This window comes from Catharus ustulatus, chromosome 2, assembly GCF_009819885.2.
Source record: "Catharus ustulatus isolate bCatUst1 chromosome 2, bCatUst1.pri.v2, whole genome shotgun sequence".
Lineage (NCBI taxonomy): Eukaryota > Metazoa > Chordata > Aves > Passeriformes > Turdidae > Catharus > Catharus ustulatus.
The window spans coordinates 33,134,132-33,152,322 of record NC_046222.1 but is presented as its reverse complement, the minus strand read 5'-3'; the positions used below and the strand labels follow the sequence as shown (position 1 = coordinate 33,152,322).

The following is an 18,191-nucleotide window of genomic DNA, read 5'->3' as shown; positions in this document are numbered from 1 at the left end:
TCTCCTCTCATCCCTTTGGAATGTCATAAAATATTTTGCTCTTCATGTCAAGCTGCCATCACTTTCTGACTGTCTTTCTTTGTTCCTCCCCAGGCATCACTGTGGACAAGTTTGGGCTGATTTACTTTGTGGATGGCACCATGATCAGGCGGATTGATCAGAATGGGATTATCTCAACTGTGTTGGGTTCCAATGACTTGACATCTGCTCGACCTCTCAGCTGTGACTCTGTTATGGACATTTCTCAGGTAATACAGTTGGTTTGGTTTTGTTTTTACAGAATCTGCATGTCTGTGTCCTTCCCCAGTAGGTCTGACAAAGAGGTAAGGGTTCAAGGAGAGTTGCATTTCTACATAGTTTATGGTATAAAATTGCCTGGATCATAAAAGAATTGCCCTATAAAGACAGAAGGAAACACTTGACTGCCCTAATTCATAGATTTCTGGGGTGAGATTTTTAAAGATGTCCCGCCCACAGAACTGACTTCTTTTCAGTTCCCAGTCAGTGGGCAGGCACAGATTCCTGGGAAGGCAGGTTTTCTTACACTTACGTTTCACTATATGCCATGGACTATATGCCATGCTCCATTATAACATCTTAGCTAATCACAGATTTTTTTTCTTTTCTTCCCCTCATCCTAATTTCGCCGAGCACAATTTTAGACCTGAATCAAATTAACATAGGAAATACTGATTGGAGGATGTGGTGCCAAAATTAGCAACAGCAGGAAAACAAGAATCTTGAATTGCATCAGATTGCAAATTGGTTGCAGCTACCATCATGCTGGGCTTTTAAGTCCTGCTGCTTCAAGGTGGAGAGAAAAAAGAAGAGAAAAAAAGAAATCTCATTTTGATGATTGCTTTACTGCTGGATGGTGCAGAAGAGAAATCTGTTACAGCCCAGCACTCAGTTTGGTGTGGCACTGGCCAACTTGTCAAATTGTGCCAGTTTAGGACAGTGTCCTTTGAAACCTTTGTGCCACTTGTTGTTTTCATGACTGCAGGAATGTTGTTCTCTCCTATGAAAATACAGATCATAGCTGGAGGGCTGAGTACTGTTATTCAGCCACAATAGATGTCAATGGGGTTTCCTTTCTGTAACTACCTAGATAATTTCCATGCTCCCATATGGAATCTGTTCTTGTTTTTTCCCTCTAATTTGAAAAGATTATTCTTGCTTCCTTGCAACTGGCTCCCATTGTCTGTAATTTATGGACAAGTTTAAATTATGACTTTAGAATTTGTTCTGCCTTCTACAGAAGAAAATTTTTGATGGTTAAAGGCCACCTTGTAGTATGTTTCTCATCTCACAGACATAGTTTCTTCTTTATGTGAATTTCAGGGTCAGTTAGCACAAGATGTTATGAGACTTTAAACATTATTTACTTCCAGGTTATGTAGCTCCTATGTAAACCAATGTCATGTTCAAACACTTCTGAGATGAACATGTATCAGCTGAAGATTCTTTTATTTTCTTTTCATAAAATGACAGGAACTATTTTTAGATTAACCTGTACTGGGATTGGCAGATTGACTACTCCTGTTCTACAGAAACATACTGAATACAAGCTTAATTACAAAATAAAATCCAGCTTGGGAAGCAGCTTTTCATCATTTACAGCAGATAGAAGGGTCTTTCGGCCAAGTCCCTGAGGCTCCCGGGAACATGAGGATATGAAATATTTAGCTGCCACTGTTGACAAGGAATGGTTTTTAAGAAATTGAAAATTCCCTTGTCAGTTCAGAATAAACTCAGCTCTTGATGCTAACTGAAGACTGCAGAGCTTAAAGACCACTGGAAGGGATAGAGGCATGAATTATTAAAGAGAAAACCACAGGCTATAATGTTTTACTACAAGAAGGGTTAAAATAGGCCAGGAGCTGAGAAAAGGAGGATTTTGCAAGCACAGAATCAGAGTAGACAGAGCTCAGCAAACTGCTTAGCCATGAAAATAAACCTCACGCATCCAGGCATTAGAAGATGCAATGAACTAAATACCTGACATTTGATCCCTTAAAACGTGCTGAAAAGATATATAGAAGCATCAAAATAAAGCATGGCTGTAGCAGAGATATTTTAACTACAGACCTTAAAATGGGAATTTCCTTTGTTCCTGTAGATCTTACCTGATCTCTTCTTACTCAGTTTTAAATAAAATCACAGTGAAAAATGGTTTCCTGGACCTGAGTCTGGCATCCACTCCTCCTCCTTTCAATAAGGTAACAAAGTACTCCTCTAAATCACATCAGACAAATAAGAAGAAACAGCAACTGAGATGGATGGTGGGAAAAGAAGGTTCAAAACAAAGGAACTGTCCTAGAACTGATAGGTTCCCATCAGCACAAGACTGAATTTTTTTTTCCATGTAAACCTGAAATGAAATAAAATAGTCCCAAAAAATGCATAAGTTTGAGTTCTTTACCAATTAAAAAAAAATGTTCTGAATTCTGTTGGTAAACATTTTTAGGTTTGGCAACTAAAAGAGAAGACTCACTTGAAAAGAGCGTATTGCGGAAGTGGAGCTAGAAATGAATTCATTCTAGTGCTCACTCACTTGTGGTGTTGTCAGTCACTCTTTTAGTGGATTATCAGTGTAGAACTGGGATGTGTCACTCCTGAACCCATTTTTCCATTATGCTAAAACAAAATGTGAAAATCACCGTGAATGCACAAGTATTCTACTCCATGAACTGAAATTGCCTGAATTTCCTGTGAATTGCTCTTCTGCATTTTTACAGCATAAAGCAGAAAACCATAGGTTATAACTTAGATATTCACACATGCTGGCACAGCTGCCAGTTTTGTGTCTATCCCTCTCTGTCATTTACCAAGAGGAGTTCAGTTTTCACTTGTGTGAAAAATCCTTTAGTAAAAGAATCGCTGTTTTGTGTGTCTGATTTCATAGCACTTCACACAGCAATATTTACAGTCCCAGGTCTCTGCTATGAGGTCCAGCTTGCATCAATTTAAAAAGCACAGGAGAGGGTAAATCATAGAATGCTTTGCCTCTGTCCATCATTCTGTTCCCACCAGTGTTCCAGTGCAGAGTGTGGGTGTCCACATGTGACTGCTTCAGGGAGCTAAATCCCCTCACTCACAGAAGGTTATATCCTCTATAGCCACCTATCAAGTAATAATTAGTTGTGGCATTTTTCGCTCATTCCTCCTTTAATCCATGTTGATTTCATCTTTATTGTGATTGATTTATAGCAATCGTACAGTAGAAAAATGTCTTGCTGTAAAAATTCCCTTGTGTATTTTTACGATGAAGGTTCGTCTAGAATGGCCCACAGATCTGGCAGTGAATCCCATGGATAATTCGCTCTACGTCCTCGACAATAACGTCGTGCTGCAGATCTCTGAGAACCACCAAGTGCGCATCGTGGCAGGAAGGCCCATGCACTGCCAGGTGCCAGGCATGGATCACTTCCTGCTCAGCAAGGTGGCGATCCACGCCACGCTGGAGTCTGCCACCGCCCTGGCCGTGTCCCACAACGGGGTCCTGTACATCGCCGAGACAGACGAGAAGAAGATCAACCGCATCAGGCAGGTCACCACCAATGGGGAGATCTCCCTGGTGGCTGGCGCCCCGAGCAGCTGCGACTGCAAGAATGATGCCAACTGCGATTGCTTCTCGGGGGATGACGGTTACGCCAAGGACGCCAAGCTCAACGCGCCCTCCTCGCTTGCCGTGTGTGCAGATGGGGAGCTGTACGTCGCTGACCTGGGGAATATCCGAATCCGCTTCATTCGCAAAAACAAACCGTTCCTCAACACACAAAACCTGTATGAGTTATCCTCACCCATAGACCAGGAGCTCTACTTGTTTGACACCAGTGGGAAGCACCTTTATACTCAGAGCCTTACCACTGGAGATTATCTTTACAATTTTACTTATTCTGGAGATGGAGACATAACCCTGATCACTGACAATAATGGCAACTTAGTCAATATCCGAAGAGATTCCACAGGGATGCCCCTCTGGCTGGTGGTGCCTGATGGCCAAGTCTACTGGGTGACAATTGGTACCAACAGTGCGCTCAAGAGTGTAACAACACAGGGACATGAAGTAGCCATGATGACTTACCACGGCAACTCTGGTCTCCTTGCCACTAAAAGCAATGAAAATGGTTGGACAACATTTTATGAGTAAGTATTTTATGAATATTGTGGCTGCTGACTTCATTCTGTGTTCTCTGAACTGTGCAAGGTTGGTAGAATTTAATTCCCTGATCAAAATTATTGTCCAAATAAAATGGCCAGAACAGAGAGTATTAGATTTCACTCAAACTCTAGATACTGGCAGTAAGTGCATTAGAGCTTGAATAAGCTTCCTCTACCAAGTCAAGAGTCAGACAGAATTTCTGCTGAGTTTTTCTAAGTAATTTGGACACCTGGTTCTCCTTAACTGTAGTCAGGACTAGAGATTTAGGTTGCGTGTCAGAATTTTTCTTGGCTTTGAAAGCCTTGGAAGTATGAAAGTTCCATCAGAGCCTCTTTTTTCACAGCTTTTCACCTACTTCCTATGCTGCAGTGTCTTTTTTGTGCCTGTTTGAAATGTCTGATGTAGAATGACAACTGGCAATGACTAATGAGAGCTTGCTCTGGAAACGATTCTGTAATTAATGGACTGCTCAATTCCTACTGTTGCAATTTGCCTCACTAAGCTTTAAAAGTAGTCTTGGAACTGTTCAATAATATCCCCAAAGAGTTTTTAAGCAAAGAGAAGACAGGATACATTGAAAAACCCAGAGATTGCAATATCTTGGATATTTGTACTTATTTTCTGTACTACTCTTAGCAATTCCCTGCTTCTAAATATAGTGAAGACAACACATTTCTGATATAAAAAAGGACAAAGATAGATAACTGAGTGAACAGCACCTTGAAGGATTCATCCTGCTCTTCAGAGCCCATTGCCCTCCCATTCCCTCCTGTTAATTTTTATTTACAAGTGTAACCTCTTTGAAATACTCTTTTAAGTGCATCATTTCCCACATGGTTTGAACGTTTACATGGAAGTGTCCAGCCATAACAATAGACCCAGTGTAAGAAGCCAATTTGGTTAGAATAGACAGTTCCCAAGATGACAAACAAAAAAGTTGTTAAAAAGAAAAAAGGGATTCAGGAAAGAAAAACTGGCTAAACCCATGTATCTGTGTGTTGATATATGGTTGCTTTGGTTCTCTCCTTAAAATGTTCCAGGCCCAGTTTCAAATTTCTTTGCTTAGTGCTCACTGCTCCTGCTCTTGTCTTGAAAATAACTGATGGAAACTCTGTGATGAACCTTTCGAAATGTTATTAGCATTTCATCAATGTTCTGCTTGCAATTACTGTAGCAATATTCCTCAGAGAATTCAAGTTTATACTCACCACCTCTTACATTGAATTTGCTTGAGGAAGCCCTTTAGGGAGGAAAAAGAGGGGGTTTTTCTCCACAGGAGTAAAAGCCAGCTATATTGTCAGGACCATTGTGCTAAATCAAGGAGGTATTTTCTTTTTGCAAAGAACCCAATAGTTGAAAACAGATGCAGCCACAGATAGTGAAGCAAACTAAACATTACAGCTAATAATGGTCAGATTTATACCTCAAGCATAATCTTTTATTTTAAAGTGCAACTGAAAATATAAAGGAGATAAAACGAGACAGAAGCTCAAAACCAACTTGCTCTGTGGATATATTTGTAACAGTGATCCATTATTCTTGCTGTCCAACAAAATAGAGCATTTGTGAAAGTCATCATTCTGGTCCTTTTATGTACTTCAGAAGAGTCATAAGAAAGCTTTTTAGAACTAAATGGAAGACAGTATTCTCCAGTGACTGGACTATGAAAATCTTGACTAGAGCAAATCAGCAATGTATGATAGCACAGCCTCACTGAATATAGAATTGTGACTGTGCCTTCAGAGAGACCTCATCCAAACCTGTGATCACTTATCTCTATTTAACTGTTCCTGACAGTTTCTGATGCAGCTATATAAAACTACAGAGTAAAACTCTGTATTTGAATTAGTTACTTCAGCCTTCCTGTAGAGGCAGGTGGAAACAGGCCTGTTCAAGGTGAGTTTCTTATGAGTTATGTCAAGTATTTCCTTTAGGATGAGAAGAGTTGTATTTTGAAAGTTTATCTCTGCAAAGATAGTAGAGAATGATGAGTTCAGATACAGATTTTTACATTGCGGGTATCTACAGTTTGGTCAAATGGATCCTATCAGTCATCTGAGTTATTTATAAATATTGTTAGTGATAACAATGTATTTATTGTTTACTGTTAGAAAGCTATTTTTATATGCTCAGCCTAAATCTTCCATGCTTGAATTAGAGACCATTCTTTTTCATCCTATCCTATCCTATCCTATCCTATCCTATCCTATCCTATCCTATCCTATCCTATCCTATCCTATCCTATCCTATCCTATCCTATCCTATCCTATCCTATCCTATCCTATCCTATCCTATCATCATATCCACTAGGGACTTGGAAGGCAGATCAGTGAATTAGAAGGATTGATTCTGTCCAGGTTTTGCATGTATAACCAGGGAAAGATACATAAAAGCAGACTGATAAAATTAGACTAGGAAATAAGAGTCAAACATTTCAATTGCTCAGTGAAGTAGGTTTAATTTAAACAAAATATATTCTTGTACAGTCTGAGGCCAGGGTACACATGTAAGTGGGCTGAGCCTTGACTCAGAGTTGTAGCAAGGCATCAAGTCATCAGTGTGATCCTCACGATTCCATGGTAAAACTGTTTAACTTGTTGTTTGGATAGACAAACTAAATTAATACATTTACTCATTACATCCTACTTGTGGTGGCTAGTAGGGAGCTGATTATTTTCCCTCTGCAGTGTTGATGTGACTAATATTGTCAGCTCTGATGCAGTTTATGAAGAACTGTGGAAATGGAAAGTTGGGAAGAAAAACTCTACAAAAATGCATTCATGGGGAGAGCAAGAAAGACTTGATCTGTTTATCTCAACTTGAATGAGACTGGAATGTGTCTAGACCACAACATTTCCGCCAAAGCTCTCACCTAGAAAGGGACTCTAAGTCTAGCAGAGAAAGGCTTGAGAAGGGTATGGGGCTGGAAAGCAAAGCTAGAGACATTCAAATTGACAAGAACGTGTCATTTTGTAAGGCTGAGATGACCTAACTGGTAGAGTGACCAACCATGAAAGCAGTATATTCCCCATTTCCTGGTATCTTAGATCAGGACTCTGATGCCTTTCTTAAAATGTAATCTCACCAGACAGAGGATTTGCATGACTGAAGCACAGGCTGCAGGGATGAGTGCAGGCACGGCAGGATGAAATCTAAATTCCTTGTTATCAAAGAAGCTGAAGAAGATGGTGTAAACCAAATAAAATCAACATTCACTACTTTCATGTTATTGGTTTCTCTGTCAGAACATCAGGAAATGTACATTGGGAAGATTTAAGTGATTTAGAGAATTCCTTTGAACATGAGTGGCTGGAAGGTGCTCTGAAGTAGTTTTCAGTCCTGGCTGATGGGAAGGGTGAAGTTCTTATTTCTATTTTGCCCATGGCCAAAGAAATAAAGACATCAAATCTGACTCTGAGGAAAAATTTCATGTTTCTCACAGCACACAGTAGTTTGTGGGCCAGGGCAAGCTGAACACTGCTGCTAAAACTTTAAAGAGTAAATCCAGCTGACAAGTTTACACTGCACCAGTAGCCAGATGGAGAGCATCCTCAAAAGATTTACCTTCACCTGACTGTCTACAAAGGACCATAAATCAGAAACCCAACATGACAGAGCAGTGGTGTTGTGAGAGTGGCATCATTATACATGTTTGTCATGGAATCACAGTATCATAGTATGGCTTGGGTTGGACGGGACCTTGAAAAGCATCTAGTTCCAGCCAACACAGCCAACATCTCTGGTTCTCCTCCAGGTACTGTTCTTACCAGGGCATTTCTTAGCCTTTACCATAAGGCTGCAGAGAGCTCTGACATGTGGGCATATTGGTGTGACTGGAAAGGAGGGAAGGAGGCAGGATATACTGATGCAATATTGGAGGTCTGTCTCCAGGGCACACCAGGGAATCCAGGTCCTTCAAGGCTTCATGCTGGACTGGCACATTTTCCCTTTGTTTCTGTGGGACCAAAGGGAAAGAGACCAGTGCTGGCTTCAGACAGTGGCAGACTTGCTCACAGCACTTAGAGCTCTTCCTTTCACATATTCTATACCCAAGCCTGCTCTAACAATCCTGTTTTATCAAGTTTAGCTCTGAGTAAGACTCATTGTATAATGGTGCGCAGTTTCTCTTTTTGTTTGAGAGTGAAACTTAGCTCCCTACAGTAATTAACCTGTCCCCAAAAACATGTCTATGACTACTCTGAGAGTTTTAGCATTATATAGACCTTTCCTGCCCCTGCAGTGGGCTTGACATTAGCTATCAGTTAATGCAATGCAGCTCAGCTTGTCCTGTAACTGGATTAAAGACTTTTCTTCCCATTGAACTGGTAACAGTGACAGTGATAATCAGCAGCAAAGGAAGTTGATCTGTAAACTCAGCCAGGGAAACGACTTCTTGTTCAACTCTTCCAGTCAAAGACAAAGGATGCTGTGTGACTACTTGCTGCTTTGTTGTTGCTGCTTTTCAACTTGACCTGAAAAAAATTGCTACCAGCCTCTACAAAGTTTCTTAACAGTTGCTGTTTGTCTGCTTCAGAATCCGGAAATTCTTATTAATGGATTTGTTTAAATCAAGAATACAGCAATTATCTTGATTAGCTCACTGAGATGTTATCACTGTACATTAATTCAATTTCCCTCAGAGCCAAAGTCAAACCTTCTATGCATTATTTAGCCCAGATGAGGCTCTTTTACTTAGGTCCTTTGTGTGTCCAATTAGTTTTGAAGGTCACCTCCTCCCATACAGACTCAAACACACATTGCTCCAGCCTAAGCCTAGAAATTCAAAACCTTTTCATGGACTCCCCAAGAAGTGGCTCACAGCTGCCTGGAGGGCAAAGGGTCTCATGGAGCCAGGTCTTCAGATGAATGGTAAGGGGAGCTTTGACCCAAAACACTGGAGGCTGTTCTACAGAGAACCAAACTCTGCCAAACCTCACACACTCTAATGGATGGAAGGTAGGAGCCAGCTGGACTGAGCATGCAGGAGGACCTTGAATGGCTTCCCAGTGACCCCCCAGGGCTCAGCAGAGGTCCCAGAACCAGCAGCTTTTGATGCCAAAGCCAATGCCCTGGTCTGTGTGACTGTGATTTACTGGATCATACATAGAGTTTTATAGGATTTGATTTAGTGTAGTTCACATGAAGGTCTTGTCCTACTCCTGCAGCAGACTGGAGTATGAGAAGCACCTTTGGCTTTTGTCCTCCCTCCTCTTTTAGCAAGATTTCTTGGTTCCACTTGTTCCACAATTCCTACATGATACACAATTCATACATGATAAAATGATGAGAGTCTCATTATTGTTCCTCTGACAAAGTTGCAGTGAAACTCCAATAGGTGACATGATGAAATAGCAGTTCTCCAGTACCCTGACTTAAGTTGTGAGGTCACATTTTGAGCCGCTGCCCCACCCCAAAATGAAGGCCTGATAGCAAAGTTTAGTTGAGAACCAAGGGAATTATTTCCGAGTATCATAAAAGCTGGAAAAAAGTCTTCCTCTTCTTTTTTGGGCAGTCAGAAAATCCAGCAGAGTGTGACCACAACCTGGCCTTTGGTCATTAGGGAGAGGACTTGCCTTCATGCATTTTTGAGTATTATCGGTTTGTCTGTTATAGATTCATTTTTAATGTTGTGTTTAATGTTGTTTGAAAAATTGGGATGAGTCGAGCTTGTTAAGAGGCACTGGGTGCACGTTGGCATAATCACATGCAAAATATAGTTTGCAAGGTCCATTTAGACACTTTGGCACTAAATGCAATATTATTATAGTGATTTTTTTCTGATCTATTTGACTTGTGTTTTAAAAGACTGATGAAATGTGAAGAAGCTAAAATGAGGAAACGCAGAAACTCAGGCAAGAAATTGATTTCTGAATAGATGGTACTTAGGATGCTCTTTAATTCCCAAGGTCCAGGTCTCTACACAATGGTAATGTGATAAATGAAAGCTCTGAATGTTTACAAGCCAACAATTAGACCTCATAAGCACCAAATACCATTTTAATTCTGTGCATTGAACCTTAGCTAAATACATTTCCAATTGGGAATGGATGGCAACAGCTTCCTATGCTGGCCTAATAATTGTCACTGTAATTGTAAGTGCTGAGGCTTTGCAGCAGGTTTGAATGGGAGGCAGCAGCTGTGTTAGCAGGTGATGGATTCATTGCTCCAAGTGGCTGCTGTGTGCACTCCCATGATTCAGTATTTCCTTAATTCTGGGGCTTTCAGAGCATTTGGAGAACACAGAAGTCTTAGGCTGTGATGAAAACTGGCCCAGCCCTAAATCCCGATGCAATGGAAACAGGCTAGGCAGCTTAGCTGCAAAATGAGGTGACTAGGAGAGATTTATGTTATTGCAAATACCAGGACACACCTGCAGTTACATAAGAGTCAGTCACTTGGCCTTCCTCCCCAAGCTGAGGCGTGCCCTGTAAGGGCCTTTATAGGGCTGGAAGCAGTGGTAGAAGGAACCAGCACATTTAAGTTGTTAAGCATATTATCTCTTTGGGATATGCAAGTCTTCACATCCCTGGGAGACTGTGGGTTTGTGATAGATGATATCAGGTATGTATTGTGTGAGCTAAATCGTGGAAAAGGGGGAAAATGCTCCAGTTCTGAGTAGAAACAGAAAAGAGAAAAATAACTGCTTGCCAAGAAGAAAACGCTGTGTGTGTTCATGCTAATGGGCTTCCCACACCTCAGTTTGCATTGCCACCACAGTGCTAAAAGGAGCTTTAGTCTGGATGTGAGCATTTTACACTTCATCTGTCACCAGTTAACAATAATAATAAAAATGGGAACGGTCTAATTGTCCTACCGTCTGGTATTTCTGCCTTTGTAAGGCAGGATCTCCTTGCAGCTGAAAATCAGTGAGCTGTCCCCCTCAAAGCCAGTCCTTGGCAGGTCCCTGTCTGGTTGCTGGGTAGAGAGAATGCAGCAGCTCCTGCACGTGCAGAAAACACAGATGGTCCTAGTTCCTCCTGAAGGAGGTTAATGGGGTGACTAAGGATGTGCCAAAACATTCTGCAGACATCTTAAACCAGTTCCAGTAGATCATTTTAGACTGTTCTGGCCCAAAAGGAGCCTTGCTTCTCAGGATCTGAAGTCCCAAATGGAAGTCCTTGCTCTTGATGAAGTACTGTGAGTTTTGTACAGCTGTAAAAATGTAACAGTGTAAATTAAGTGTATTGTACTTAGTCATTTTGACTTTACAAGAAAATGTGTGTGCAGAGGTCTAGGTGCCATCACACTCTTTCATTCTTTTTTTTCCTTGCCATTTTAACTTAATTTGCACAAGGAGATGTTACTGGTAGATTTCTCCAATTACATATTTACAAATATCATTTGCCCAACAGAAGTGGAGAATCATTTGTGAAGGTGCTAGAAGTTTGAGGTCTAGGAATATTATAAAAATATTATTAAAAAGGCACTACATAAATACCATATAAAATAGTATTTATTTTACACTACATAATATTATATAAAAAGGCACTACTTGCCTTTAATAAGAGCATGCTGCATTAAGATAAGGGGAAGTGGTTTTAAACTGAACAAGGGTAGAATAGATGATAGGAAGAAAATCTTTCGTGTGAGTGTGGTGGGCAGTGTGGTGAGCCCAGAGGAGATCTGGCTGCCCCATCACGGATGTGTTCAAGGCCAGGTTGGATGGGGCTCTGAGCACTGTGATCTTGTGGAAGGTGTCCTGGTCTATGGTGAGGTGGGTGAAACAGGATGATCTGTAAGGTCCCTTTCACCCCAAACCAGTTAGTATTTCTGTGATTTGATTATTGTAAGGAGGTGGCTGGCTGCTGCTGCTGGGGGCTGCTAAACTGAGTATCCACAGGGTTTTGGAGTTTTCTTTGGAGCACATAAGTAAGACTTGCATGGAGTAAAGGTTTTGTGCTGACTCTCAGCATTTTTTTCTGAGTGCCATTCAATTAGGATAATAAGCTATGACTCACAGGACATTGACTCAGCACTTACCACATGAACAAGCTCTCTGCTCGCATCCTGGCTTTTTCACTCCTTATTTCCTTAACCTGCAGACCTGCTTCCCTTTATACCCTTACACCAAACTCACCTGTTACACCTCAGTGCAACACATCTAGATTTGTGACATTATTTTTAGGAGGCGAATCAGGCTTGTTTTTAGGAGCAACTAATTTTTAAAATCTAAATGAAGCAATAGAAATAAATCTCTCACACCTACTAATCTACCAAGTCAGAGGTGCCAAATTCAGATTCATCGTACTGAAATTTCAGAACGTTTGCAAACTTGATTCTACCCTTACAGTTCAGACTGGTTTATATGTAAGACTATTGATGTTGTGGTAGAAGGAATTTGGATTGTTACACAACACACCTTCAGTGATAACAATGTTTTCTTTGCTCAGGGGAGAGACTAAATCATATCCCTTGTGTCTTGTCTCAGCAGATGGGGTAAAGAGACTGCCTTTGATGTTTTCTGCTTAAGATTCACATGCTGGTTTAGGAGGGGATGTGCAGGTGACTGGAGACAGTACAAGCAAAGCACGTTTGTCTCAGTGCAAACAGGGCAGCCACAAATCTGGAGTAAATTGTTTGATACTGGGAGCACTTTATTTTGGGCTCTTGGGTGGAGATGCAGCTCAGGTCCAGGCTATGTGCTGCTAGCTGCTTGGAAAAGGTTTAACTGATCTCTGCCAAACTCCTGCAATGCAGTCCTTTTTCAACCTTTTCATGTTTTGGGTTTTTTTTCTTCTTTTCCATTTTACAAGTGGCTGATTGATTGCCAGGGTATCAGAGGGAAAGGGCAAGGCTTGGATAATCCATGACTGATAGGCTGACTATGGAGGGCAAATGCTTTCTTCTATCTTACTACCTCCCCTTCTGCTCAGTGGGCAAGAAAAGCCTCACATGATGGTGTCTCCAAACCTGGGGGCTGTGGAGATTTGCAATGAGGTCACCCACTCAGTCACTATAACCTAAATATTAAACTTGGGCAAAAATCATCTTTTCAACTAGCCCTTCCTCACATTAAATCACTGCCACCATATTTCAAAAGTGAAGTACCAGCACTGTGTTCAAATCTGGAAAAATGAGAGTGGAAGAGCAGACAGATTTTTTTTTTTCTGTATAGTTCAAAGCCAGTGGCTGCTTACAAGTTTCTCATCAGTTGCTGTTGAAGAATACTTTGTATTTGCCTTGCCTTGCCTTGCCTTGCCTTGCCCTGCCCCCGCTTCCCTTCCCCCCCTTCCCCTCTGTTCTCCTCTTCTTGGGTTTTCGTTTGGTTTCTGGCTTTTATCCATCTACTCCCTCCAAGGTCTGATCATCTGTACCTAGACACCATCTAAGACATTTCTCTAACCTATTCTTAAAGGAGTTGGGCAGTGAGATCTCCAATGCTCCACCTGTTCCTCTGCTTGGAGTAACCATGGGCCTTAAAAATGTTCTACAGCTTCTAACCTGAATTTTCAGTATTTCCACTTACTTTCTGTCACATCCTCAGTAGACATGATAAGCAATTTATTATAATCCTCTTCAGAACACCCATTGTTAGGGTGGCATCTTCCCACTTCTTTGTTTTCCCTTATTCTGAATGAACTCTTTTATTTTGGCTTTGCCTCTTACATGAGGTTTTCTAAACTTGTTATTCTTAATGTATCATTTACATTACTTTGTCATTATGAGGAATGGTACCCTTCACTGGACACTGCATTCCTTCAAAGGCTCACCGCTGAGTACCACAGGAGAACAAAACCTTTCTACTTCCCTCCATTTACTTTGCATCCCCAAGTGATACATTTTCATAATATGATCTACTTAGTTTCATATAAATCATTCTTAAAAGAGTTGTGGGCAGGATTTGAAAAAAGTCAAACATTTATCCCTGATTGATTTGCTGGAATTTTTCTATTTTTCCCTAACTATTTATATACCCCTTCCCTGAAGATCCATCTCATCAGAAGGTCTAACAGCCCTCAAGAGATTAGCCAGCAGAACTCCCTATTGCTCTCCATTACACCTACAATAACCTCATTACAAAAGTCCCTTGCCAGGCTTTTGGGTCTGTGAACCTTTTTTGTAATGCCACAGATGGGAGGCATAATGGTGTGTTTGCTCTCTTGACTCAGGAGGGCTCTAGACACAAGTGTCTGCTTCTCTTTTTTTATGAAAAAATAACCCTCCAGCTTGTTAACTGCTGTGGGACCTGCATGTAGGACGGTCATTTTACCTGGGTCCTGGTACATAGGTATCCACATCACAGGAACCTTCCCAGATGGCGCTTATGTTGATTCCTCATTGGAAAAGCCAAGGACACAGTGGGGGTGAAAACTGGTCTGCTTTTTTACACTTTTAAATCAGTCCTTCCATATGGTCCTAGGAACAGTAAAAGGTAAACACGGGGGTTCAGCTGTGCTCAGGACTCTACACTGTATTCACAAAGGATAGTTATCTACCTGATGTGGCCAGTCTGGTCCTTGCTGCTACCTTAATATTTAGCTTTTTAAAATTAGATAGGGAAAAATAATTAAAATAAATTGCTGAGCTCAGGACACAACCAGACAAATTAGTTGGTTGCCTTCAGAAATTCCTAGTTCTGCAAGACAGGATACACAGGCCAGTGCTTTTCTGTAAGTCACAGCATCATAGATGGGAAATAAAGTTACTCTTGTAAACAAGAAGTATAGTGCAGGTGAGGAGTGTTGGGGAAAATTGTTAAAATGCAAGCTAATATGTATTTAGTAATTTTCTAATCTTGCTTCATTTTTTTTTTTTCAGCTAAAAGCTGTGATTTTCTTCTCATGAGGCCAAGAATAGTTAAGACTGTCTGAAAGAGTGACAGTACATTTTTCTCTGTATAATCTGGATGATGACTTGAAGAATTGGTCTCTGCTTTATAGGATGGTTCATCCTCTGTTGATGCTGTTAACTTCATTACATTCTCTCTTTCAGATACGACAGCTTTGGCCGCCTGACCAACGTGACCTTCCCTACTGGCCAAGTGAGCAGCTTCCGCAGCGATACTGACAGCTCCGTGCATGTCCAGGTGGAAACCTCCAGCAAGGATGATGTTACAATCACAACCAATTTGTCAGCCTCAGGGGCCTTCTACACCCTGCTCCAAGGTGAGTTGGGCCACCATCCCTTCTCCTGACCAAGCTGTACACAATTGATCATCCATCAGGAAACAGGCGTCTTGATAATCCCAGCACCAAAAATCGCCTGCATTCTCAGTGCCCCAGAGCTCCCCACATGCTGGTACGGACACACACTCACACCTACTTAGCCTCATTCCCTAGCACATGGATGCTCTGCAGCTGTTTTTCTGCTCCATTCCCAGCCAGTCCCCTTGCCGTGCAGGCTCGTGCAGTACAGTCCTCCATCATCATTACCATTATTGTTGTAACTAAAAGGGTTACATAAATCAAGCCACACTTCCAGGCAACCCCTTTGCTTCAGTCTCTTAATGGCTTCTGACTAAACAGTTGCTCTCCTTCTGGAATAGGCTTCCAGCTGGTTGCTGGAGATCGGATTCTTTTTTCACTGGCGTTTCAAACATTCACAAGGAAGCATCCAGTAAAATGACCCTCCCTGTGTCCTAAAGGTCTGTGTTTGAGCTAAGAGGTGGTGTGGAAAGGCACAAAGAAGTGGATGGATGGGGTAGGACTGGTGAGACTGGTTTGTGGCTGTGGGAAATGAGCACAGTTGTGCCCGTGGTAGGAAGGTGTGAAGCAGAGAACTGATTAAGTGAAGGAAAAGGAAATGAAGTGGGAAATAAAAGAGAAATAAATAGCAGGGGAGCACTGTGCTGACATATTGGTAGTGTCAGAACCTGTACCGCACAAACAGTGCCGGCTTGGATCTCCAGGTTCTGAAAGCTGAAGCCTCCTTAGGATCAGGATGAGCTATCACACCTGTTTCCTGGGGCTTGAGGAAAGGCAAGGAACTTTCAGGCTCTCCTTTTTTTACTCTTCCAGATCTTATTCACTCTGTGACTGATTACAGTGGGGTGTGAAACATATTTTCTCCTTGTGAGGAACAAACTGCTCCAAGTGGAGCAAGCATGTTCCAGAGTTACATCTATTCCCACATCTCTGGGATACAATTTCCTTCCCCCTCCCTGTAACAACATCAACCTTTCCTAAAATAAAGTTCCTGCTATGCCTGAAACACTGTTTTTACCCTTCTGGAGAGGGCAGCTGAGAGGGTTCCAGCTCCCTCAAGCTGTCCCCATAATCTTGTAGGGAAACACCATGACTTTCTTATTCTTTACTTGAGCCTGTAAGATAGATACAACCGACCCCACCCCATCCCATCTCACTCACTCACATTAAGATATGTGACAACTGCACAGACATGAGGTTGGCTTCACCTCAAGAGCCTACTGAAGCAATAGAGCCCACTGTTGGGGGCCATTTAGAGACAAAGTTGACTGTGGTGTGATTTATACACTCAGCTGAAGGCACAGTTACATAATGGTGCACAGTCAATTCTGTCATTGTCCTGACCTCCAGCACAGGGACATTCTGGCCATTAGAACATGCAGAATTACAAACAACTTCACCATCTTCAGAAGTATAAAACTATGAAACTGTTTGGATCTGAAAAAACTCACTTAAAACAAAGGTCTGGATGATGTTGCAGAGGAGGTGGCTTGGTGAACAAAATTCTTGGTGAACCTTTCAGGAAACCTGGATCACATTGTGAACAGGTAAGATCTGAGAAAGCATTTTCAGAAGATTGTAAATTTGGGTAGGATGGATTTAGGAGCTTCTACAACAGGCATGTCAACACTCCAGTGGGATTTTGTCTTCTGGACTAGTGACAAAGTGAGCATTTGTTCAATGCCAAAGTAGGGCAGTAGTGCCCTAGAGCCAAAGCAGCCTAAAATACAGCATCCAGTGGCCCATGGATTTCATATAGCCCTTGAGAAATGCCCTCCAGAACCAGGGAAGAGTCTTCTCTTGGGAAAATGTTGAAAGTAGAGGATTTACATTCCCCACACTGTACCACAGCACTGGTGACAGTAACCCTTCTGTGGTGGTTATGTAAGATGAAGGGAACATCATATGTCTGATTAATTTCATGTAAACATTCAAGCCTTCCTCTGCTTCCTGGTGAAGGAAAAAAGAGAGAGGAATATATTCACTATTCAGGGATTTGATTTAAAGCACATCTCCTAATACTCTAGCATCAAAACAAGCGTCTAAGAAAGGTGTGGCAACCAACTGGCTGGCCCTTCTCTCCATTTGCAGATTCAGGCGTGGAAGGGGTTTGATCTGGCTAGAGTCTGTGTCAGAGACCATCAGCTTACATACTCAGTGGTAGAGCTATAGTACTTGGATCTGCATTGTAGATCACTGCTTGTGTTTTTGGCAAAATCCTGTGCCCCAGTGGTTTCATTATCACTTCTGTGTAAAGTTGAGCGTCTGTTGAAGTCTCTGTGGCAGAACTCCAGCTGGCTACCACTGGAGCAGGATGAGACTCACATAAAAAAGGACCAGTTGGTGTCACATTTCCTTCCCTAACTATACCAAACTGTGCTCTTTGCTGATCTATTTCTTGGGGACAAAAATGGTAATGTCACTGTGATCTTGTTTCCTGCTGAGCTATGGCAGAGCAACTAGTGAACAAAACCCAGTTTGCCTCAGAAAGGAAAAACACTTAATGGGAATTTTCAATGGGTGTTTTTGTTCACAATTAAGAGTTTATGGCAGCCTGGGAGACAGAAATGGTAATATTTTCCAGCTTTTGAGGAGCTTCTGATAAGACAGTGTTTGTATAATATGTTTTTAAAGCCTTTCTGCACTGAGTAAATCTCATTCTTTCTTAACCTTCATGAGCTACTCTCTGTGGAGATAAATGCCAGCTGGAGATTCAAAGGATGGGCTTTCAGCCTGCCTGATTCCTGAAGGATATAGAAGAGAGATTGCTCTTCTGTTCCACTCCTAAATTCCCAAATACTGGCCTCAAAATCTGATCTTTCAAAGCTAGTGGAGCCCAGATGTATAGAGACGTGTGGAAGCTTAATGCCTCTGCTTTCTCT

General features: G+C 41.6%; 1 protein-coding gene across 12 annotated transcripts in view; it reads left to right on the top strand.

The window, feature by feature from the left end:
- The window catches only part of TENM4 (teneurin transmembrane protein 4), a 634,039-nt gene that overhangs the window by 583,556 nt on the left and 32,292 nt on the right, over positions 1-18,191 (top strand). For all 12 annotated transcript variants that reach the window (XM_042779057.1, XM_042779056.1, XM_042779058.1 and 9 more), the window contains 3 exons: positions 94-248; positions 3,272-4,149; positions 15,098-15,270. In XM_042779057.1, coding sequence (XP_042634991.1) covers positions 94-248; positions 3,272-4,149; positions 15,098-15,270 — 1,206 coding nt within the window. The remainder of the gene's footprint in view (positions 1-93; positions 249-3,271; positions 4,150-15,097; positions 15,271-18,191) is intronic.